At 40.8% G+C, this 23,107-nt stretch overlaps 3 protein-coding genes and 1 long non-coding RNA gene across 5 annotated transcripts; 2 read left to right on the top strand and 2 right to left on the bottom strand.

Annotated features, from left to right (window-relative positions):
* Nucleotides 1-58: 58 nt before the first annotated feature.
* LOC144197078 (pyroglutamyl-peptidase 1-like) lies at nucleotides 59-5,350 on the bottom strand. The gene is made up of 5 exons (XM_077717647.1): nucleotides 4,894-5,350; nucleotides 2,660-2,712; nucleotides 1,717-1,833; nucleotides 1,376-1,608; nucleotides 59-975 (listed from the first exon to the last, which is right to left on the bottom strand). The coding sequence occupies exons 1-5, from the start codon at nucleotides 4,925-4,927 to the stop codon at nucleotides 780-782; spliced, it is 633 nt and encodes a 210-aa protein (XP_077573773.1). The 5' UTR covers nucleotides 4,928-5,350; the 3' UTR covers nucleotides 59-779.
* A 358-nt stretch (nucleotides 5,351-5,708) lies between these two features.
* sass6 (SAS-6 centriolar assembly protein) lies at nucleotides 5,709-11,634 on the top strand. Its single transcript, XM_077716987.1, has 16 exons — nucleotides 5,709-5,877; nucleotides 6,493-6,553; nucleotides 6,862-6,941; nucleotides 7,024-7,128; nucleotides 7,214-7,382; nucleotides 7,957-8,034; nucleotides 8,141-8,260; nucleotides 8,330-8,518; nucleotides 9,214-9,345; nucleotides 9,421-9,510; nucleotides 9,612-9,770; nucleotides 10,320-10,401; nucleotides 10,473-10,549; nucleotides 10,631-10,692; nucleotides 10,767-10,861; nucleotides 11,397-11,634. The coding sequence occupies exons 1-16, from the start codon at nucleotides 5,786-5,788 to the stop codon at nucleotides 11,453-11,455; spliced, it is 1,650 nt and encodes a 549-aa protein (XP_077573113.1). The 5' UTR covers nucleotides 5,709-5,785; the 3' UTR covers nucleotides 11,456-11,634.
* A 613-nt stretch (nucleotides 11,635-12,247) lies between these two features.
* On the top strand, nucleotides 12,248-22,527 carry LOC144196633 (clusterin-associated protein 1-like). 2 transcript variants are annotated; one of them, XM_077716989.1, is made up of 13 exons: nucleotides 12,248-13,190; nucleotides 14,012-14,061; nucleotides 14,177-14,288; nucleotides 14,583-14,667; nucleotides 14,742-14,921; nucleotides 15,121-15,216; nucleotides 15,291-15,374; nucleotides 15,467-15,600; nucleotides 20,065-20,206; nucleotides 20,628-20,700; nucleotides 21,245-21,376; nucleotides 21,524-21,573; nucleotides 22,028-22,527. In XM_077716989.1, the coding sequence occupies exons 2-13, from the start codon at nucleotides 14,040-14,042 to the stop codon at nucleotides 22,181-22,183; spliced, it is 1,266 nt and encodes a 421-aa protein (XP_077573115.1). In that variant the 5' UTR covers nucleotides 12,248-13,190; nucleotides 14,012-14,039; the 3' UTR covers nucleotides 22,184-22,527. The 2 variants fall into 2 exon arrangements, with proteins under 2 accessions (XP_077573115.1, XP_077573114.1); XM_077716988.1 differs by lacking the exon at nucleotides 12,248-13,190 and adding an exon at nucleotides 13,412-13,622.
* Nucleotides 20,505-23,040, bottom strand: LOC144196635 (uncharacterized). Its single transcript, XR_013326363.1, has 2 exons — nucleotides 22,846-23,040; nucleotides 20,505-20,663 (listed from the first exon to the last, which is right to left on the bottom strand). It is a non-coding gene; the product is annotated as an uncharacterized LOC144196635 (long non-coding RNA).
* Between the last annotated feature and the right edge of the window lie 67 nt (nucleotides 23,041-23,107).

The following is a 23,107-nucleotide window of genomic DNA, read 5'->3' as shown; positions in this document are numbered from 1 at the left end:
CACACGAGAGAATATCAGGATTATTGGCTATTGGCCAGAAAAAGTCCACAAACTGAGCCTAACCCTAACCCGTTCCCAATTCTAAATCACCTTTGTAAAAGAAGGTATAGTATTCACAAATTCTTATAAAGAAAAAGAGTCCAGAAACAATTCAACATCAAATGTAAAATAGCACAGTGAAGAGAAGATGGACGAAAAGACGTAAAATAACTTTTCTCATGCTAAGGACTAGGCTATTATCTGAATACATATCTAATCATGTATTAGCACTAAAGCTATTTACTGACTTATGTATTAAAAAATTAAAAAAAAAAACAATAGCCTCAGAAGAAACCTGGAAGCTGTGGCAAAACAGGAATAAGGATGAAATAATTCCTAAATCGACCAAAAAATGCTGCCAAATGTGACTTCTGTAACCATTTCAGTAACCCTAACACTATAAGGTGCAATACTAGTAGCCACATTTGGCGTAATGCTGTGTAGAATCTGCTGCACTCTTCAGAAACTTTGTTTTTTTTGGGGGGGACTACAAAGCAAAGCTTCCTGTGCATTGGAAGTAATTCAGAACAAATTCACACGTCCGCACCTGGAAAGTATGAAAAGCATGGGGCTGTTATCAAAGGGGCTAAACAGAAAACAAGGGCAAAAAGTCAAAAATGTCCTGACACAATGAAACTTTCTTTACATCTGGCAGGATGGGAAAGATAAAGAACTTGGCTACTTGTGGTCGAGTGCAATTTGTCTGGCGTGGCTGAAGAGGCTGGCAATCCAGAGGTCACTTAGTGGAAGTGCTGCTGGCAGTGAATGGTCTCCTTGGCGTTACCTATAAGCTCCAGCATCTCCCGGACAATGGCCTGGAGCGCACGGCCCAGGTCTTCACCGCTGTACGGCTTCCCAAGAGGAGGAACGTGAACGAAAGCTGAGCGGCCGTGGCTCATGTACAGAGATGTGTAATAGGTAAAGTCACACAGATACCTGGAAGAAGAGAAGCAAGTGAGCAAAGTGTAAGGTTGTGAAGAAAAGACCCAACAAGATGAGATCATCTATAGTGATCAAGTCAAACTTGACTTATTTATTCAGGTTATCTTATCTTAAAAACCCTTTACGACACTAAAGAAATGATAGAATTTTGCCCAAGAGTATCCCAAAATAAAAAAAATCAAGACTAACAAATCCATAACTATTGAAATTTTATAATTAAAAAAAATGTAAAGGTTTGCCTCTGCATAGTTGAAACCGATGACTTAGATTAAGAACTGTAGTTTTGGCAAATGGCAGCCTCCCAGTCAAAATGGACAGGGTGCATATTCACACAGCCAGAGCTTTTCCTATTACACATTGCTGGTTGAGTAGAACCAAATAAATTGAAAAATACCTTCCAGCGTCTTTCGAGACAGACACAGCGACTCCCAGTCCAGAGGCAGTTACCCTCTTACAGACTGATTCCATGTCAATAACGGAGTCAATACAGTCTGGCCCCCCCACAACGCAACACTGTGAATCAGGGCAGAAGCTGCTGTTATCCAGGCCTTTATAGCCATGATTTCTGCCACACTTCTCTAATGTGACAGTGGTGGCCATCCCCGACACTCCGACATGAACAACCAGCTGTAAAATGAGAAAAGGGGACAAAAAATTAATCGACAATTTGAAGTATTAAGTATCATCACTGTCAGCAGCAATGTATTTAAATTTTGCAAACTGTTTCTCACTTACCATTGGATGATACTTCTTCCATAGCGACGGTACTAAACTCTGTACAGTCTGGTACTCTACAGGAACCTCATACACCTGCAAGTCCACTTCCGTGCCGAGTCCAAGCTTCTTCAACTCCTGACCGGACATACATACGCACACAAGCATTTAGTTTCGCATACTTGGACCCAAGACAGATTTCTATTGTGGATTTTATCAAGATAACAACATGGAATTATACAAATATATTTAAATGAGCCAAAATAAAATCGCAATCTTTATATTCACTCCTTCAAATTACTATAATGATGATTAGGAAATGAGCAACTATTATATTTTCGATAATTTCTAATTTCTAATGTCTTTTTTTTTAGAAAGCGCAATTTATTTTAGCACATTTGTCTATTTCCAGATATTGTAACATTAAATTGATGAAAAGAGTTGTAAATGAAACACTTAGTAATTATGCAATGTCCAATTTGAAACTCATTTTGTCATGCCAGGTCATATATGAATCAAAGAGGTGTACTTGCTGTCATTTAAAAAGCAATGAGGCACAAACAAGACAACTGTGTGTCAGATGACAGACAAAGCACCAATTCCTCCCCCATCGACTTTCAAGACAAATGGCCCTGGAAACTGACCCCCACTGCCCATTGCTCGTTTGACCACGTCTATGACCCCACCACAAAGCTGCCTTCTGTATGCCTTTTAAATCTTTATCAAGTTCGTCTAGACACCCTGACAACTAACATCCACCCAACTAGACGCCCCCCCCCCCCAACATACAAACACACCAGCAGTACCTCAAGACACCTGCAAAGCTTTTACTGTGTGACAAAAGCTTTATTAAATTGGCGTACGCATGCCTTAAAGAAGTCTTACATGTCACATGAAGGCTGGTTGAAATTAAAATAGCTTAAAAATGTTAACCCCAACAAAGAATGTTACCTCAATCACTCACCTGTACTGCAACCCAGCTGGCATTGACTGTGTGCTCCCCGAATGGCCCAAAACCTGCAAAATGTTGATTGTTATTTCAACAGTGTGGAGATATATTTAGTCATGCAATTTTTATCAAAAGGCCAATTGATGGGAATGTGGTTCGTCAGCCTGACTTCTATGCAGGTATAATTGTGTGTGTCTCTCTGTGTGACATACGGCTGACTGGCGACCAGTCTGGGGTGTAGTCCGCCCTTCACCCGAAGTCAGCTGGGATAGGCTCCAGCAAGCCCCGCAATCCTTGCAAGGCTACGCGGTTCGGATGGTGAATACAAAAAAATATTGTTCGGCTTTACATACATTTTCAATGTTTCAAATGGACATAAGGTAGTCACACTTGGGCTAAAAAAGTTTTTCCAAACCAATTCATTATTAAGAAATCTTGTAAGATTACAAAGCATGAATTATTCAATCATTTTCTGTACCGCTTATCCTCACAAGGGTCGCGGGGGGTGCTGGAGCATATCCCAGATAACTATGTGCACCACGCATTGGAGACATTCACTATTACGTAGCTCGAAAATAATGGGTTTAGGGTTAGACCAACAAATGAGCGCTGTTCTGAGCCATATTAATATTCTTAAGAGGATGAAAAATATCTACCTTTCATCTTTCTTTGACCTGCAAAACTAGTAGCGACAGGCGAGAGGCCCCCCTCCACCATCGCTCTAAGGGTCAGCGGGTCCCTGGGGGTTGGGTGGAGGGAGGATCCGTCTGTCTGACATGCTGCTGAATAGAAGCAGAGTGAGGCGTCGCTAGTTGCCAGCCGGCAAGCTATTGTGAGAAGGCCATTCCCAGGCGTTTTACACATCTAGCATCGGCTAAGACGCCTTTGTGTCTGGAAACAGAATCAACTCACTGCACATGCTACTTCTCTTTACATTTAACATTATGCTGGATGCTCAATCGCTAAAGAATAAATGTATTTTCTTTTGAATTGATTTTGCAATGAATGTTTTCTTTATTATTATTATTATTATTCTACTAAAAACTTCACTTTTACAATGCAGTTTTAAAGATGGTTCAATTTTGAGCTCACGAAGGAATCACTATCTCAAAAGAAGATATTATATTAACAAGAAGGGAAAAGAATGTTTAAACCTCAAAAGACTTAAGCGTCAAAATAGAAGTAGGTGGCATTTTGATGTTTACATTAAAAAAAAAACAGTAACCCAAGCAATCTCATCCTGGGGGGCTAATGCTAAATCAACCTAGCCATGAAGACCATCTCCAAGACATCAACAGCTAAGTAACAACAGAAGCATTGGCACAGTGTCAAAATTTTTGGCAGCATCTTCTCCCCTGGCCTGCGTGGGTTTTCTCCAGGTACTTCAGTTACCTCCCACATTCAAAAGACATGCATGGTAGGCTGATCGGACACTGTAAATTGCCCCGAGGTACGAGTGTGAGCGTAAATGGTTGTTTGTCTCCTTGTGCCGTGCGATTGGCTGCCCGCCCTTTCAGGGCGTCTCCTGCCTCAGGCCCGAAGTCAGCTGGGATAGGCTCCAGCACCCCCTGTGACCCTAATGAGGATAAAGCAGTTCAGCATATGAGATGAGAATATGAAAATGATAGCTGTGAGCTCTCTCGGTCAAAATGGATTGGACGCCCATCGCCGTCATTGGCAGCCAATAAGTTAATCATCGCATTTTAATACAGCAGTGTTTATTTATTTGCGTGCTTTTCATCAAGTTAAATTGTGATGGTAACGTTTTAAAAATAAAAACATTTTTACCAACATAATCCCTGCATACATTGCAAAAAGTTGCGTAATTACAACTACTAGTACACCCTCGTTGCATATTCACAATCACAACCGTTCAACTCATTTGAGTTGGATTTATTTAATAAAGGGACAGTACATATTAAAGAACATATACATATTCGTTTTAAATATATAAGATTATAGCCCAAGGCTAATTTCCATCTCTCGCTTTTGTTTCTTGACATTGTAACGCGACGTACGAGAAAGCAGACGCCATTCAAGTAAATTCATAAGGACATGTGACGTGTTAAAAACATAATTTCGAACGTCTACATCGGCAGAAGTGAAGCAGAAACAGGCCAACGCCAATAGCGTTCGATGCAGCTGTCATCAACAAACAAACCAACTTTTCCACGAGTTCCATACTCGAACTAGCTGTGAGCAACAACAATAACAACAACACGAACCACAAAAGAGCCATAAGAACCCACCCGTGACGACCACAGTCCGTTTACTGTTGTCCATTTCGTTCGGCGTTTCGGCGTTCCAGTAGTCGGTGTGTGTTGTCTCGTAAGACCGTAAAGTGTCCTCCGTTCACCCCCGGCTCTCTTTCTCTTTCTCTGCAGCCCAAGTGGCAACAACAAGAGGTCGGCCGCTCGAAAGAAGCGTAATGGCGTCACCGAAGACGTAACCACGGCTACGGCAGCTGAAACGTAGCATGTCAAGAACAATAACAGCGTGCTATGGAAGTTTTTCATGGCAAAAAAAGGAGGAAACCTGCCTACGTTAGCAGAAGTAATATTATTAATATATATTGCCACTAATGGCAGGCTCTGAAACATGTTTTTCCTTTCAATTGAATTGACCGCTTTTAGTGTCATGATACAAGTATGAAGTGCACAAAACAACAACAAATGAATAAAAGGCCAATAAATTATATAAAATAATAATAATTAATCATCAATAAGTACTTCTTGAATAAACTTTCTTCAGGTTTAGCGTTATCATGAGTGTTTTAGTCGTGCCTTGTCTTTGTTATAATTGTGATTGTTATTACTGTTGTAATAACAATAAAATCTGATTATTATCAAGGCTTTTCTCAATTGTTGTCTTTTTAATGGTACAAATGTAAAGTAGTATGTATTACTTTTAAATTTTTATTTGACTCAATTGCAAGATCTATCATCCACCCTGGTTAGTCGTGGTGATATTGGGAAGTTGTTTGCAACCTGACACCAAACCGCTAGGAGACGAAGAAGAAGAAAAACAGGAAGAAGAATAAAAATACACGAAGAAGATGAGGAAGCGGAAGTGTGCGAATATCAACCGCGAAACCTGGCGCCGAGCAGATACGACCGAAAACTTGCACTAGTTGCTCCCACTATGTCTTCTAGGCAGCAGACTGTCTTATCCGATGAGCATCTTTTTAGTAAAGTTCTTGAAGTCATCGTCAGGTGTCGAGACTGCATCGAAAGGTAATCGGGAAAAGCCTACTTGTTGAGGTCCTTGTTGTTGTTTAGGAAAGATAGTCAAGTTTTGACCTGTCAAATTAGGACAGTCAGTCGTTTGACAAACCCTGTCATCACTCACGTAAACAAAAAAAAATAAATTAAAAAGTGATTAATATCCATCTCTTTTAAATTTTGGATTGTTAGTCATTTCGATGGCCTTTTATCCAATGTTGAGGAAGAGTGATTACAGTTTTAAAAAGGCCAAACATCAAAACATTTCACACAACAAAGTTAAACGCAGACATGTTTTCCATTCACTTTCCATGTTCCATTCATTTTCAGCACTGCTTATCCTCAAGTTATGTATTAAAATTCAAAACCACTAGTCAAAGGTATTACTAGATGACAAGATACTGACACATTTAACATTTGTGGCTGGTCAATTCGACTCCAATTTAAAAATGAATACAAAACTACACTATATGACATCTTGATAGAATGTACAATATTAATAATTTCGTAATACATTATTTTCTATATCGCAGAGCACTATTTAATTTTAAAAGCCAACGTTTTATTTACATTGTAGAGAGAAATTATTCCTGTATCCACCCTGAAAACAGTGTTTTATACTTACAGAAAAACACACATTCGCATCACCATTGCACTTCAGTCCAGCAAAAGTACTCTTCAAAAACACGTGAGTACATCATTTTTTTAAATATATAAAAACTCCTGTGCTTTATTGTCTTCATGTTAAATAAGTGTCATGAGAAAAGTCTTCATTGTTGAGAATGAGTAACATTGCAACCTCAATTTGAACCATTGATGTCTTGTTGCCAAATTTCTGTTACGTAAATACCATGTACTGTATCATTATTATTTCTTTTTAATCATTACTCAAACATTTTGCAAATAAAAATATATTTCTTTTTGAACATAAAATATGTGTTGGCTTTATGGAAGTTGTAAGCAATGTATCTATTTACCTTTTCTTTTTGGTTTAAGGATCTTCTTGTGAGATTAACCGATGACACGGATCCTTATTTCCTCTTTTTGCTCGTACTTTCCGAAGAGGACTTCCGAAGGTCTGCTTGGGAAGAATTGACCAGCATAGCATTCCATTCAGTGTGTCATTTTAAAACTCTATTATTTTATTTTTGTGTGCAGTTTGAAAGAGGAACGGGGCATGGTTATTGAATTCAGGTCATTTCCAGAAAGGTTGATTGAGTATGTTGAGAAATGTCGAACCGAGCAGAGTTCCAGCGAGTCCAGGTACCATAAGTTCTCCTCCTTTTGTTTAATCTCCTAAGGAATGTGCACCCTAAGAACTTATTTTCTATTTTGTTTTGTTCCACAGGTATGATTTGCTGCTCTCATGCAACTCCCCCTCACTGGACGGCCCAGCCGAATTGACCGTAGTTGAGACCAACTCCTTCATTAAATACACTCCTGTTTGTTTGAGGTTTACACCAGCCTCGGACAAATATGTCAAGGAATATGTGGCAAACTCTCTGACTTTGCTCAAGGTAATGTGTGACAAACTGTATCATGTAAAGACTAATGGCCTCTTTTTGCTCATGTGGGCAACAGCACCTGCATTGTATCACATGTTTAACACATTACTAGGGACACCCCTGGCTTGGAGTGAAACTGCAGCACATTTTCAAAATAAGGGGTGGCTGTAGTTAGACACAGAGCAAAAATGTTCAACCGTGAGAGTCAATGAGCCACACCACAACAGACAGAGACACACACAAAAACACAATTAAATCCATATTATTCACCTTGACTGTCTATGTACATTGCATACTGATACTCAATATTTATATAGTGAAAAGGGCAGTAGTGACTGACACATATAATGCTCAAAGCATGACAACATTCGCAATCAACGATAATGTTTTTGTCGGTTACCAGTGACCGAGACTATCCGTATCAGAGCCAAAATGGGGAAGACCAGAACGTAAAACATAAACACATAACATAAAAACATAACACAAAAAGTGTTATACGGCGTACACCATTTGAAATGATTAAAAACGTATCAAACACTGGTATAATGTATAAATTGACATGTAGGATGTTGTCTTTATGTCACAGGCAGAAAAAGAAAGCCTGGAGGTTAAATTGGAGAAGACAGAAGAGGATTTTAATCGGCGGCTCAATAACACCCAGCAGGTAGCTTTTTATGTCCACTGTCAAGATACCAAATTGCAATTAACCTTTAACATTGCCCAGGGATGATGAGATGATGTTTCTAGTCCATGTCCTTATGTGCCATTAGATGCTTTTTGAGAAGAGCAAAGAGATGGAGCGTCTGCGCTCGGAATGGATAAGTCAAAGCACTTTGCTAACGAGCCGTCATTCCGACGAGCTGCGGACTGAGCGGGAGCGCTTGGCTGAGGTAAGGCCCTGTTCCATGCCATCATGGGGATTGGTGACAACAAAGCATCTGTTTGGGACCACGTCATAGGTGCAGAGTCGCTTGCAGCTGCAAATACAGCAGAAGCAGCAGGAACAGGAGACCGCAAACCAGCGTGAAAGCCAGATGAAGGAACGCCTGGAATTCCTTGAGACAAAATGCAGTTATCTGACTAACGAAAGGAACAAAGACGAGGCGACCATCATTCACTTAAAATCCAAACTGGCGGACACGGAGGAGGTATGTCGTCGAGCATTACAATTACAATCCACTTCAAGATCCAATTAATTTCATAACCAGTGCAACCTACCACTGTACTTTTTATATACGAGAATGCCCTTGTTTTATCTATGTGGCAAATTAGATAATAATTTATTAGCGCAAAAATAACCTTAACAATGTTCATTTATTAAACATTACCGTATCTTCCAGGCTAATACTCAAGTGCGACTTATGTTTTTTTCTCTGACCACCAAAAACTTTTTTTTTTTTCAGGCTATATACTGGTTATCTGATAAACTGTTAAGTTGACAGATGCCTAATTATCCTATTATTTAGTTATTTCTTGGTTTCTAATCAAATAAAATATGTTGCCCTCCCAAAATAGCAACTTAATACACCATTGCGACTTATACATTTTTATTTTGTCTTTGGTGTGTTTTCTTTGGCTGGTGCGACTTATATTCAGGTGCCGTGGGAGAAATATGGAAATATTTATTTAAGTAAATACACTACTGTTGATTTATTGCACTTTATGTGCAGGAAAATTACATAGAGAGACATAAAACTGGTTATTCATTATCATTTTGATTCCCTTGCCACTTTTGCACAATCATTTTATGCAATGTTTAGCAGTACAACATAACTGTGTAAACTTAAAATGACAATTTGAGGAATATTGGTAGCAGTCCTGTTCCACTTTGGTTTGTGTGCAGGAATGCCAACGTGGCAAGCGGGAGGAAACATCGCTGAAGTGTAAGAATGACTCTCTGAACACGGCTCTGCACGAAATGGAGCAGCAAAGAAATCGAGCCAGGGAGGCCCAGAAGACCACCGAGCAGCAGAAGGTTAGCGGTTCCTTCCACCTGCGGCATTAAGGGACCGCTATTGCTTATGCTCATCACACTCACTTTTCCTCTCAGGAAATCTACAAGGACAGGGCCGAGATTCAAGAAAGTCAGATAAAAAAGCTGGAATCAAGGGTGGAGTTTTTATCTGGCGATGTGACAAAGGTTAGTAGTGTTTTTAAGTTGTCATGTGTAATGTGTGGATTCTGATTGATTGATATACCTACTATGAACTGGAATAATGAGGGTCCATCTGACGTTTTCAGGCTACTGATATAATTAGGAAGTTTCAGCACGACGTTTCTGTTCTGCGAGACAAGAATGATATGAAAAACGAGGCGCTGGTAAAGCAAGAGGACGTCTTAATGGAGACTTTGGCAAAGCTGGAATCAACAGAGGAAAAACTGCGAATCAAGGATGAGGAGGTAGCCACGCCCACACCATTTTTTTTCCTTCTGAATAGTAGACACAAATCAAGCTCCATAAGCGAACTGCATGTTCCATTTTTTGTGTGTAAAATCTCTTAAAGAAAAAACTCAATTTTCTTTTTAAAGATTATTTGTAGTCTCTTAAATAAGCAGATGACGGTGCACAATTCACAACAAATCAAATTAAGATTTATGATAAAACATGGACCAAAGTATCAAATTGCCTGAGAACAAAAAAGCAAGGAATGATTTTACAAAGTCAACAATTCAGTAAACTAGGGGAATTTTTCAGTATAAGGACTCTTATTACAGATAAAAGTAAAAAAATGGCAGTCTCCTGACATTGTCACACACTTTTACCATCTTATTCCCTCAATCTGAGAAAAAAGTATCTTTATTAATAGTTGTCATGAAAAATTCACAATGACTAAATACATAACACATAATCGTATGGAAAATGTATACCTTCAAATTGAATAGGTTTGCATTTAAGTTTCCAAATACACATCTGTTTATTTGCATGTCTGTCTCGCTCATGTGCATCAGAATGTGAACTTAACGAAGCAGCTGGAGGCGAGTTTGCAGAAACTGTCCGAGAACAAGACGGTGTTACAGGACAACGACAACAGTGAGGAGCATTCATTTTCCATCTGCGCCGCCGGCGCTATCTGACTCTGAGCGTTGTCCTCTCTTTGTCAGTGATCCAATTTCTGAACAGGGAGCTAAACAAGAAGTTTATTCCGGAGCCTTCTGAGAATATTTTAGCAGGACCTCGGGTAAGTTAAGTCGCCGTCGTCGCTCAGAGTGGATTTCTCGGAACAATCGCCGCCTTATTTTTTTTTTCGGCCCCCCGGCAGACACACTGTTACGCTCAAGTGATGAAATCCACCCCCACAGTCGAACCCATTCACACACACACGTGAGTTGAGACACTGGTAATATAACATGAAACGTGTGTAAATGTATATAATCATGAGTGTCCCTCACAAACAGATTGGATGACGGTGCCGGTCTGGACAAGAAATACTTTACCAGGCAAGAAAGCATCATCCCCGTTTCCAGGTTTCCAGACGCTTTCGTTCCCAAAGGTGACATCACGCAACGCAATTGCACCACACTAAAAGCAAATTTTCAGTTGAACCTCAAAGAAAAATAAAACGTTTCAACATGCCCCCCATAAAACCGAAAAATAGTATTTTTCTATAAACTTAGTATACTTCTGCATATGATGTATCCTTGTTAAAATTAAAAAAAATAAAAACTGATAGAACAGCAATACAGACTAACATTAGAACTGAGTGATTAAAAAAATGAAAATGATAAGGAAATGATTTTTGTCAACGATATTAAAAACTTTCCATAAAAATTTCATAATTTTAAACTGTAATTACACAATTAGAATTAACTGCTCACACCATTATTTTTTCTTTAAACAGGGAAAATAGTAAATATTATCTATACAGGTTTGAAGCACTGAATAGAGGCTAACACGGAGCATGAATCCAAAAAGACGTCGAGAACCAAACTGCCATTTTAGAGAGGACTGACATGCATTGAGAATTAACAGTAATGCATTTAATTTTGAATGGCATTTAAAGTTTGATTCCTGTCTTTCTTTGTCAGAGTGTCCACCACTTCCACGTACCAAGGTGACTTTGCCATCAGCGTATTTCCCAAGTTGAAAATCCTGTTTTTATTTGGACGTTGCTCAGTAATTTTCTGCTTGTTGACTTTTTCTCACACACCCTTTCAAGCATGTACACGTTTGTTAGTTGTTTGTTCTCATGATTGTTTGTATTTTTATGTTGTAATAACTTAATTTTCAGATGTTTTTTAAATAAATTTTAAAAATCCAGAAAAACACACCTTTTATTATTGTCCAATTTGAGTTAGGTTATTGGTGCCTTTCTTAGTTAAACACAAATAATGTGTGAACAAGTGACTACAAATATACAGAGGAGAAAAAAATAGTTGACCATGAAATTGTATGGCAACTATCCTTTCTTAAATGGAAAACTCAACAAATTAATGCTTTGTACTCAAGGACTTGTGTTTGAAGAGAATTATAGTGCATCAATTAAGTTTAAAATTAATTTTAAAACATCCTTTTAGCTAAAAACTAACTTAAACCACAAAACACAGGATAATGGATTAATATTTTAATTCTAAAGTTGTTTAAAGCCTCCAATAATAAATATTGTCCTATTTTTTAATTTAGAGAATGTAAAGAATATCAAGTATTGACCCACAAATAATATACACACTCCAGTGAACAAAAAAGCCTTATTTTAATCAATCAACTTTGTTCAATTAACTTTAAAAGAAACATTTAGACATTAAATCTGATGGAACATTAAGCATTTCTGCAAAAGAACATGAACTCTTTCAATGCTTCTGACGACAATAGACGTCCAATCAGAGAGCTCTTTTCATCCTTCATATCTTTTAATTGAAAGACTTCCAATCATTGGAAGTTGAAGCAATGCAGGTGAACAAACGTAATCTATCGCTGAAATTGACAGCCACAAAATTAAAGCAAATTTGAAGATTCAGCCGTCACCCGTGTACAATTTCCGGCATATTATAATTACATTTGTTGTTAAACAACATTGTTCTTGGTGGATGGGAGTCCCGGCCGGGGAGTCACCACTCATCTGCGGCCCTGTTCGAGTCCTCGTCGGCTACGGCACAGTCGAGACGCTCCACTCGGGGAAGCGCCAGGTCTCTTTCGTTGAGCTTCTCCAGGAAAGACGAAAGCAGTCTTTTGTTCAAATGGTCCGTGAGGGTCCTCTCTTCCTCGACGCGTACCGTCTCCACGTTTTTAGCCGACTGGGTATCTTCCGCCTGGGGTTCCGAGGGGGCCGCGCAGTGGCTCAAGGACAAGGCGTTTAGTTGCTCTTCTCCGGCGGCTAGGTGGTCCGACGGCATCGACTCGGCTTCCATTCGTGATATCAACGTGGTCTGCAGTGCGGCATTTTCCATCTCTTTCAGTCTTTTACTGTCCAAGCCGCGGACGGGACATTGGGTTTCCATTGGGGGGCAATTTGGGGGAAGCTGTCCGCTTTGCTCCATGGTTTCTGAGCCAAAATACGACGAAAAAGAAGAAAAAGATTCTTCTGCGGTGGATAATGGTCGGTGGTGCCTCCGTGTGGACGTTCGTCACTAGCACACAGTGGGACCTGTACTTACGAAATTATATGTATATTGAACTCGCTGCGTGCCATTGATGTCAATATAGTAGGTCCAAATCGTTTAAACTGGGAAGCCTGGCTCTCATTCGCCCCTCCCAGTCAAAAGGGATCTGACTTCTAACGCTGTCAGTGGTAGCTAATGGGTTAAATGAGTCGCCTGTGACATAAATTGGAGTCGGCAGCGTTGGTAACTTGTGGCCATCTTAAAGCAGTGTTCATCTTTAAGGTGAGTGATTTTCTCCAATAAAATGGACAAAATCTCAATTTGGTTTTCATACTGTTTTGTTTAACCTGTCTATAATTTAAGATGTAAATTATCTATTGCAATTTCCGTCGTTTGTGAAAACTCAAACTGCGTGACAATTGAGTAATTTATAGCGAGTTTAAAGTGCGCCTACTATTGACTAGTGACATGCATATTGAATAGCACCGACAAAAAATGATCGACAAGCAATTACAGCCATTTGGGTTGCAAATCAGAGGAGATGGTTCGTAGTTATTTGTATGCCAGGTCCGTGCCTATGGCTGGAGCTAGTCTTTACATCATCGTCTCCCATTGGTCTATACCTGAGTAAAGTCATATATTATTGGAGCAGCAGCGTTGACGCTCCCTTGTAGAGCATCTTCGAACGCAACTGATCGACTGGTTCATCAACAGGTAACCAATAACGACTCTAAACACGAGATACAATATTATTCACGATTTTTAGCTTCATTTTGAACTTTGCGTGATTAAAAGAACAGAATAAGTTAATTAATGCGCTGCAACACCAGGTCCAAACAGCTATCATTCCAAACTAGACTCTACTGTACGAGGCAAACACAATTTTCAAGTGGGAATGTGCATTAAAAATTGATGAATTCAATCGCAAAATCGTCTAAATTCGAGAGATCTATATATCGTGAGTCAAGAGTAAAATGGATTATACGAGTGATGTCTTCGCGATCGAATTCCTTGCCTTCTTTTGGTAGCATGTTTTCCTTACACAATAGTATACATGCATTATTAACACTGACATTTATTGTAATGTATTTTCCCCTATGCAGACGAGTGAAGCAAACCCAGCAGTAAAATATGTCTTTCAGAGATTTGAGAAGTAAGACGCCCTTTGTAACACATGCCTAATTTTTCTTGTAAAGTTGTAACTATTTCCGTCCCATTGACGATGATAGATGTCCAATAACGTGCACATTTTCGTCCCTCTTTTACAGATTTCACAGAAATGATGAGAGCTCTGGGCTATACTCGCTTAATTTCAATGGAGAATTTCAGAACACCTAACTTCAATCTGGTGGCCGAAATCATGTTGTGGCTCGTTAAAAGGTACATTGTTCTCTTCCTTCCTTCTTTTTAAAAAAAATCTATTGTCTCTCTTTAAAAAAAAACACTGGGATTTAGAAACCGATTTTTAGCAGCATTTTTTATCAAATGTGATTGACTGCCCACCGGTGCCCTAGTGTTCTTAGTTAGCTGGGATAGGCTTCAGCACCCCCCACGACCCTTGTGAGGATAAGCGGTTCATAAAATGAATGAATCAACTTGAAATGGTGCTGTTATTATTTATGTTTTGATCAAGAGAGAACTCCAAAAGCAAATGATTCATTTTGCAACTCGTAGATATGAACCGCAGATGGACATTCCTTCAGATGTGGAAACAGAGTCGGACAGAGTATTCTTCATTAAGGCTGTGGCTCAATTCATGGTAATATGCCGTCTCAGGTATATGAAGAATTTAGATGTTGTTTCATGTAACAAACATGCCATTCCTTACCACAGGCAACCAAAGCGCACATCAAGCTGAACACCAAACGCCTCTACCAGGCTGACGGCTATGCAGTAAAAGAGATGTTAAAGATTACGTCCGTGCTATACGGTGCAATGAAAACCAAGCAGATGGACCTGCACGACGTCGTGGAGGAAGACAGCAGCAAGTTTAAATTTGACATTGGATCACGGGTATGACAATGATTCATATGTTAAGACTTTTACCGTATCCACAGTCCTGTATCAGCATTAGGAATATGAATGGGGTCCCTAAACCCGGCGAGTAAAAAACATCTATTGTGAAGTGTGTTGAATGGATCTGAAGAATAATTAATCGATGAAAATGAAATTAGTGCAAAAAATGGTGGTTTTAGTTGTGTTTTCCTCCCAGATTTCTGACCTCAAAGAAGCTCGGCAGCTGGCGTCGGAGGTTACGTCTAAAGGAGCCTCTCTCTATGATTTACTAGGAAAGGAAGTGGAACTTAGGGTGAGTGGCAAGCGCACATAAACTTGTAAAGTCTTGTAGAAGAATACTCATGTGTGCATCCAAATTATGTTCAGGAAAAAAGAACTGCGGCCATTGCCAGACCTCTGGAGATCGATGTGACTGAAAAGGCCTTGAGAGGAGCCATCAGAGAGGCGTTGGTTAGTGTTATGCTAGTTTTTATCTGACTGCAATTTCCTTTTTTCAAATTTTCAATGTTAAAAAAAAATGACATTTGTGCTTTTCATACAAGGAAATGGTGGAGAAAACCAAAGAAATGCTGAATAGTATCGTTTCAGATGAGGCTAGTCTAGATGCCAAAATAGATAAGAAAAAACAGGACCTGGAGAGGAGTCGGAAGAGACTTCAGACACTGCAAAGTGTACGGTTAGTGAACACTTTTGCCACAAATTAAGAAATGAACTGTATTAGCTAAGCAATTATTTGGATTTGGATTGATAAAACTGACAGAAATGTGAGTTTCATCAACTTCCCTTTAAGGAAATTGGGTGGTTAATTTGTTCTCTCAAAGTGTCACTGTAATACTGCGTTCAAATGCTACGTAGCGTTCCGAAAAAACCCTACATCGCCAAAGTTAAAGTCCACATTGATGTTTTACGGGCACCTATCACACAACCAGAACCGAAAAAAAAAGTTGGGGTGTTTGAATGCATCATGTGAGAAAATTCAAAGTTAAAAGAGTGCATAATGATCCTAGATTTTCATCAATTTGTATGTCGACTGTTACGACTCCCCCTGGGGTATGATATACCAGGGAGTCGCAACTATCACAGCAGACAGGTTCGGTCAAAGATGAGTTCGGACACACATTGCAAGTAGCCTTCAGTTATTTTTATTTACAACAAAGTCAACAAAACAGACTACGGGATAACATAGGGGAAGCACGAGATATTAAAGTGGCACCCTCAAATAAACACGGTAAAACCCCCTCCCAGACAGGTGTCCAAATGAACACCCACAAAAATACAGGAAATAAGACCGAAGGATGCCACTGTTAAACTGATGTAATATAATCTAGACAGGGGAATAACTGTGTCTAAATGCACAAACTATATGTATACCCATGGGTGTCTAAACTTATCTCCAGTCCCCCTATGCAACCCAAAATCATTAACACCACATACAAAATATAACATGGAGTAACATACTCACAAGCCTGCAACTCAGCAAGGCAAGGGCCAGGGCAAGAAGGGAAGGTAAAAGGCAAGGAGCAAGGGTAAGAAGCAAGGGCTGAACTGACTACTGAAAAGGCTTTAAATAAGGGCAGGAGGGATGATTGGGGAATTAACTACAGCTGTGTTTGGCCTGGGCAGGGCTCGGTCACAGGGGTGGAGCCAGAGCTGGAGATAAAACACCTCCTACTGGTGTGTCCAGGCTGCCAGCCGTAACACCTCCCCCCTCAAGAGTCAACCTGTTGACGAAACCGAACCACCAACCTGCCCCAATCAATCAATACACTCCTGTTAAAACTCTCCTAAACTTGAGATAGGGCATTGTCCGGTGGGCGTCCGCGCCAGCCGATGACAAGGCGCGGCCGGTCCGGCGGGCGTCCGCGCCGGCCGGTGATGAGCCGTGGCCGATCTGGCGGGCGTCCACGCCAGCCAGAAACGAGACGAGGAAGAGGTCGGTCCGGCGGGCGTCCGCGCCAGCCGATGACAATGCCTGGCCGGTCTGGCGGGCGTCCGTGCCGGCCGGTGATGAGCCGTGGCCGATCTGGCGGGCGTCCATGCCAGCCAGAAACGAGACGAGGAAGAGGTCGGTCTGGCGGGCGTCCGCGCCAGCCGATGACAATGCCTGGCCGGTCTGGCGGGCGGCCGTGCCGGCCGGTGATGAGCCGTGGCCGATCTGGCGGGCGTCCATGCCAGCCAGAAACGAGACGAGGAAGAGGTCGGTCCGGCGGGCGTCCGCGCCAGCCGATGACAATGCCTGGCCGGTCTGGCGGGCGTTTGTGCCGGCCGGTGATGAGCCGTGGCCGATCTGGCGGGCGTCCATGCCAGCCAGAAACGAGACGAGGAAGAGGTCGGTCCGGCGGGCGTCCGCGCCAGCCGATGACAATGCCTGGCCGGTCTGGCGGGCGTCCGTGCCAGTCCTTTAAGTCTTGGCCAAGCCCCCTTCCTTTAGGAGACACTAGAATTTTAGAACGGTCAGGCACCTTACCCTGGTTGCTTGGAGGGTCGCCAACTCCCTCGTCCAGGGGTGCCAGAGCTTTGCCGCTCTTGCAGTTGCCGGCACCATCATCCAGGGGCGCCGGAGCATTGCTACCACTTCTGGGCGGGCAGTCGCTGGCCAGAACGGTGCTTGGCAGAACAGTGCTAGAAAGAACTGTGCCTGGAAGGCCGGCCGGCACCGGAAGCCTGGTTAGTGGCTTCGGCACGGGTGCGACTGGCGGCCCCAGTGGCGACAGGAGTACTTTGCGTGGCCTCGGCACCGAAACTTGGGGTTCTTTCTGCAGGCTGATCCTCGCGGCGGGCATTTTCTTCATGCATTGTGCTATTTTATTTCTTTCTTCGAATGCGTTTTCCTTTTCAAGCCACTCTTGCTCCAATTTTTTTCTTTCTAAATTGTCCTGCTCCAAAATATTTTCTCTTTCAATCAGTTCTTTTTCTTTTCGCTCTGCTTTCAAGGCCTTTTCTCTTTCTAGTCGATCTTGCTCTAAGGCCTTTTCTCTTTCTAGTCGATCTTGCTCCAAGGCTTTTTCTTTCTCTTGCCTCTTAAATTCCAAAACTCTTTCTTTCTCAAGCCGCTCTTGCTCAAGACGTGCTTTCTCTAGAAATGCTTTCTCTAGACGTGCAAGCTCCAAAGCTTTTTCTCTCTCTTGCCTCTTAAATTCCAAAACTCTTTCTTTCTCAAGCCGCTCTTGCTCAAGACGTGCTTTCTCTAGACGTGCAAACTCCAAAGCTTTTTCTCTCTCTTGCCTCTTAAATTCCAAAACTCTTTCTTTCTCAAGCCGCTCTTGCTCAAGACGTGCTTTCTCTAGACGTGCAAACTCCAAAGCTTTTTCTCTCTCTTGCCTCTTAAATTCCAAAACTCTTTCTTTCTCAAGCCGTTCTTGCTCAAGACGTGCTTTCTCTAAACGTGCAAACTCCAAAGCTTTTTCTTTTGCAAGCCATTCTTGAGCTACACGTGCTTTCTCTACACGCTCAAGCTCCAAAGCTTTTTTTTTCTCAAGCCATTCTTGAGCTACACGTGCTTTCTCTACACGCTCAAGCTCCAAAGCTTTTTCTTTCTCATGGCCAAACTCAGCCACGGCCTGTCCAGGCTTTAATTTGTGATTTCTGAACTTTTGGCGGTACGTCTCAGGCACCAGTCCGTAAACGCGCAACACTGCTCTATTTACCTTATCATATACCAACCTGTCTTCTATCGACAGTGTACTCAAAGCTTCGAGGCCTTTCCCTGACAGTTTCCTTTGTAAGACTAGAGCCCAGCCTTCTTCTGGCCATTTATTGGACAGTGCTATCCGTTCAAACGCACCAAACCACGCCTCGACGTTCGTCTCACTGAAAGGCTGTACAAGCGGAAGGCTTTCACTAACTTTAAACCCCCTACTTTCTACCATATTAGAACTCCTTGAGAGTTCAATCTCCCGCCTTTTTAGTTCAATCTCAAACTCCATTTTCTTGAGGGCCAGCTGATGAGCATACTGCAAATCAAACTCCATTTTCTTGAGGGCCAGCTGATGAGCATACTCCCTATCCCTAGCCTCATATTGCATACGTAATATCTTTAGAGCAATGGGGGCATTTTCCCCAATAGATACAGCACCATATCCCTCTGGTTTTCCTTTTAAACGAGCCCTGGGGTTTATAACTAGAGCCTTTACATTCAAGGTGACACCATCCCTGCCTACCTCATCTTTCTCCATCCTGCCTTCACCGGCCTACTGCACATGCAGTCCGTACCACCAATGACCAAACTGCTGCTGTGATAACAGATCTTAATGATCTCCCGGACGAGCCCCCACTTGTTACGACTCCCCCTGGGGTATGATATACCAGGGAGTCGCAACTATCACAGCAGACAGGTTCGGTCAAAGATGAGTTCGGACACACATTGCAAGTAGCCTTCAGTTATTTTTATTTACAACAAAGTCAACAAAACAGACTACGGGATAACATAGGGGAAGCACGAGATATTAAAGTGGCACCCTCAAATAAACACGGTAAAACCCCCTCCCAGACAGGTGTCCAAATGAACACCCACAAAAATACAGGAAATAAGACCGAAGGATGCCACTGTTAAACTGATGTAATATAATCTAGACAGGGGAATAACTGTGTCTAAATGCACAAACTATATGTATACCCATGGGTGTCTAAACTTATCTCCAGTCCCCCTATGCAACCCAAAATCATTAACACCACATACAAAATATAACATGGAGTAACATACTCACAAGCCTGCAACTCAGCAAGGCAAGGGCCAGGGCAAGAAGGGAAGGTAAAAGGCAAGGAGCAAGGGTAAGAAGCAAGGGCTGAACTGACTACTGAAAAGGCTTTAAATAAGGGCAGGAGGGATGATTGGGGAATTAACTACAGCTGTGTTTGGCCTGGGCAGGGCTCGGTCACAGGGGTGGAGCCAGAGCTGGAGATAAAACACCTCCTACTGGTGTGTCCAGGCTGCCAGCCGTAACACCTTTGATGTTTTACGGGCACCTATCACACAACCAGAACCGAAAAAAAAAGTTGGGGTGTTTGAATGCATCATGTGAGAAAATTCAAAGTTAAAAGAGTGCATAATGATCCTAGATTTTCATCAATTTGTATGTCGACAAATTTGAGTGCTTATGAACACACAGGAGGTATTTTTTTCTACTCCCTGTTGTGTTAGACCAGCGTTCATGGACGAATATGAAAAGATTGAAGAAGACCTGCAGAAGCAGTATGAGATTTACGTGGCCAAGTTCAAAAATCTTTGTTTCCTGGAGTCCCAGCTTGAAGATTACCATCAAATGGAGCAAGAGCGCTTTGAGGTGAGTGCCTGTATTTATATTACGCATGCTATTTTTTTTACGACACATTAATTTGAGTGATTAACTTTTAATTATACAATAATTGGGACACCTGCTATTTTTGTTATGATCCAGCTCGTTTTGGTGCTACATGTTTTGAGTTTTTGGGTGCGATGATGGAAATAAGACCACAAACACCCAATTTTAATGTGACCTTTTTATTAAGATGTTGTAACAGCTGGCAATAAAACTTCACAAATTTGAAAACCAAGCAGCTTACTGAAAAATGTCATGTGAGAAAATGTTTTTTTTATGTGTCTACATCCACAAAACCAACTGGGATTGATGCTAGCTCATTCCCAACAGTGATGAGATCAAGCGCTACTGAATTTTTTATTCAAGTCTGCGCTCTCTCATGTCCTCCTTTTTGTTTTCCTTTTAGGAGGCAGAAAACACTCTGCGAATGATGCAGCAAAATCTGAAGGAAGAGGAGGGAGATTTCATGAGGAGCTCACGTGAGGACCACACATGAAGCAAATCATAAATAACATTTATAAAAAATGTAAAGATTCAGGATGCAACTGAAGTTGGGATGGAGTTGTACCCTTTTGGCCCGAATATAAGACAACCCTCTTTTTGAAAATTCAAATTTGAAAAAAAAAAGACTTTTGAGCACCAAATTTAATTTTTATACAAAAAATGACAGTACCTTATCCGAAACAAATGATTATAATATAGTCAAGAGAAAAAGGATGTTATTTTTGCCTTATTCAAATCAGGCAAAAACGGTCTAACACATCTTAATATTTGAACATTGAAACTAAATATGCCAAACAATGAAAAATCTAAAAATCAATGAAAAGTAAGTTAACAAAATTGCATTCACTGCATTAACCAAAGTCGTCAGCATTGGCTTTCAACATATCTGGCACCATCTAGCCTTGTGAATGGGTATAATATCCAATCCTTTTTAGTCTTAATTCAATGCAAAAAAAACACTGTCTTATATTCAGGCCAACACGTTATTAGTAATTTGAGCCAATCTATTCCTGTTTAAAGACGTGGACTCCGATGTGGACGTTCTTGAAGATGAAGACGACATGGACAGTGAGTTAGAAGAGTCACGGCCGTCCAATCCACGGCCCATTCGAAATGGCTTAATGGCGGCTAAACACACCAGCGATTTGTTCAGTAGGTCAAATATATTTTCTGGAGCATTGATTCAATTTGAACTATTCTGCCAATCTAAACCTGATTATTTTCATTATGTTTAATGCAATTTGTTAAAATCAGTGAGACACCCTATTACTGATAATAGATGTCATTATTTCTTTGCAGGGAGAGGGACAAGATTTATTGGGAATATGCAGGGTGGAGACAGTGATGAGGTAAATGCTACCTTTATGAAATATAGTCCAGTACCGGTACCCAAAAATAGGTTATGATAATATATACAATTTTCATGAGTTGTACGCTGTTTTTTTTTTTACTTGAACCTAAAGTTATCACATGTTTTTATGGTAGTATTAGTATTTTATACTTTTTTTTTCCTGTATCTCACCCAACTTTTTGCACTCACTTTTGCATTTAAAGCCCAAATTATGCATTTCGAGAAGGCCAATACAACCAAAAGGACAGGTTTGTGAAATCCCTAAAAATGTTTTGGTGTTTATTGAAAATCGATAGTTGAATTAGCTCACTATTTAAATTGGATCCATTAGTGCCAGGTTATACACAAAAATCTTTAGTAATTTAGGTAGTTATTGTGTTTGTTTCCTTTAAAGATAATAATGACTAACTAGTAGTTTTTGTCATGGGTTTTCCGTCTTTTTTCTATTTCAGTCGGAAGGCAGTGAGATAGATGTCGATGAAGAGGATGAAGGTGAGGATGAGAGCAAAGACGACGACAGTTTGGAGGACCGTGTGTCCCGGGCAACTCATACAACCAGGGGACGCAGGAGACCACCTCTTTTTGACGAGAGCGACAATGATTTTTGAACTACCCATTCTTTACTGTATTGAGACATTGAGCTACTCTGTCATGTAATCAGTTTCATATTACAGCTACTCAAAATTTGAGATCTTTTAGGTTAGGAGTGGTTAGTTAGCGTGCCAGCCTCACAGTTCTGGGTTTGTGGGTTTGATCCTATGTCGGTTCTCACTGCTTGGAGTTTGCATGTTCTCTCCGGGCTCGTGTGGGTTTTGTCCGGGTAATCCGGCACTCTATATTGCCCCTAGGTATGAGTGAGTGTGGATAGTTCGTCGTCTCCTTGTGCCCTGCGATTGGCTGGCCACTAATTCAAAGTGTTCCTCGCCTGGTGCCTGTAGGGATATGCTCCAGCACCCCCCCCCCCCCCCCCCCCCGTGACCCTTGTGAGGATAAGCCGCCTCAGAAAATGAATGGAATGTTTAACAGTGTGGATAAAAAGTTCCACAATATCTTTAAATAATCCTGTTTCATTATTAACATGTAGTATGTGCACAATTTATTGTATTATATTATTTTAACATATTTAGGAATATCCTTAGCTGTTGTGTTATGTTTTTATTTTTCAATATATTCTTTTCTAATTTGTCATTGGTGCCTTTCATGGAAAGGTTGGTGGAATAAAAAACTATTTTAATAAAGTACATTTAGTAGTCTATATTTATATACTTACACAACTGAACTTGTGGGGATCTAACTGGCATGTAGAACATCTTAATTAAATATAGTGATTTTTTTTATAAGCCTCAAGTAATATCTTTAAAAAAACGTAATAGTTAATAGCATGAGTTTGGAACCGACCTTAATTCTGAAGCAAACATCGGGCAGATATGTTTATTTAAGTATGCGCGCATGTTATATAGTCTTAATAAATTGGTTGGCATGACGACAAGTCTTTAGCGTCTATGACGATTTTCCTTGACCTCAATTTTGTT

The sequence above is a fragment of the Stigmatopora nigra genome, chromosome 5 (genome assembly GCF_051989575.1).
Source record: "Stigmatopora nigra isolate UIUO_SnigA chromosome 5, RoL_Snig_1.1, whole genome shotgun sequence".
NCBI lineage: Eukaryota > Metazoa > Chordata > Actinopteri > Syngnathiformes > Syngnathidae > Stigmatopora > Stigmatopora nigra.
This window is presented reverse-complemented; position numbering and strand designations above follow the sequence as displayed.

Excerpts from the sequence above, each read along its gene's own strand:
- LOC144197078 (XM_077717647.1), bottom strand. The coding sequence starts at position 4,927 with ATGGACAACAGTAAACGGACTGTGGTCGTCACGG. Across the intron at positions 2,713-4,893 it reads ACGGACTGTGGTCGTCACGG|GTTTTGGGCCATTCGGGGAG; the intron begins GTGGGTTCTTAT and ends AACATTTTGCAG. Across the intron at positions 976-1,375 it reads GTCTCGAAAGACGCTGGAAG|GTATCTGTGTGACTTTACCT; the intron begins GTATTTTTCAAT and ends CTCTTCTTCCAG.
- sass6 (XM_077716987.1), top strand. The coding sequence starts at position 5,786 with ATGTCTTCTAGGCAGCAGACTGTCTTATCCGATGAGCATCTTTTTAGT. Across the intron at positions 7,129-7,213 it reads CAGAGTTCCAGCGAGTCCAG|GTATGATTTGCTGCTCTCAT; the intron begins GTACCATAAGTT and ends TTTGTTCCACAG. Across the intron at positions 8,261-8,329 it reads AGCGGGAGCGCTTGGCTGAG|GTGCAGAGTCGCTTGCAGCT; the intron begins GTAAGGCCCTGT and ends ACCACGTCATAG.
- LOC144196633 (XM_077716989.1), top strand. The coding sequence starts at position 14,040 with ATGTCTTTCAGAGATTTGAGAA. Across the intron at positions 14,062-14,176 it reads GTCTTTCAGAGATTTGAGAA|ATTTCACAGAAATGATGAGA; the intron begins GTAAGACGCCCT and ends CCTCTTTTACAG. Across the intron at positions 15,217-15,290 it reads GAAAGGAAGTGGAACTTAGG|GAAAAAAGAACTGCGGCCAT; the intron begins GTGAGTGGCAAG and ends AATTATGTTCAG.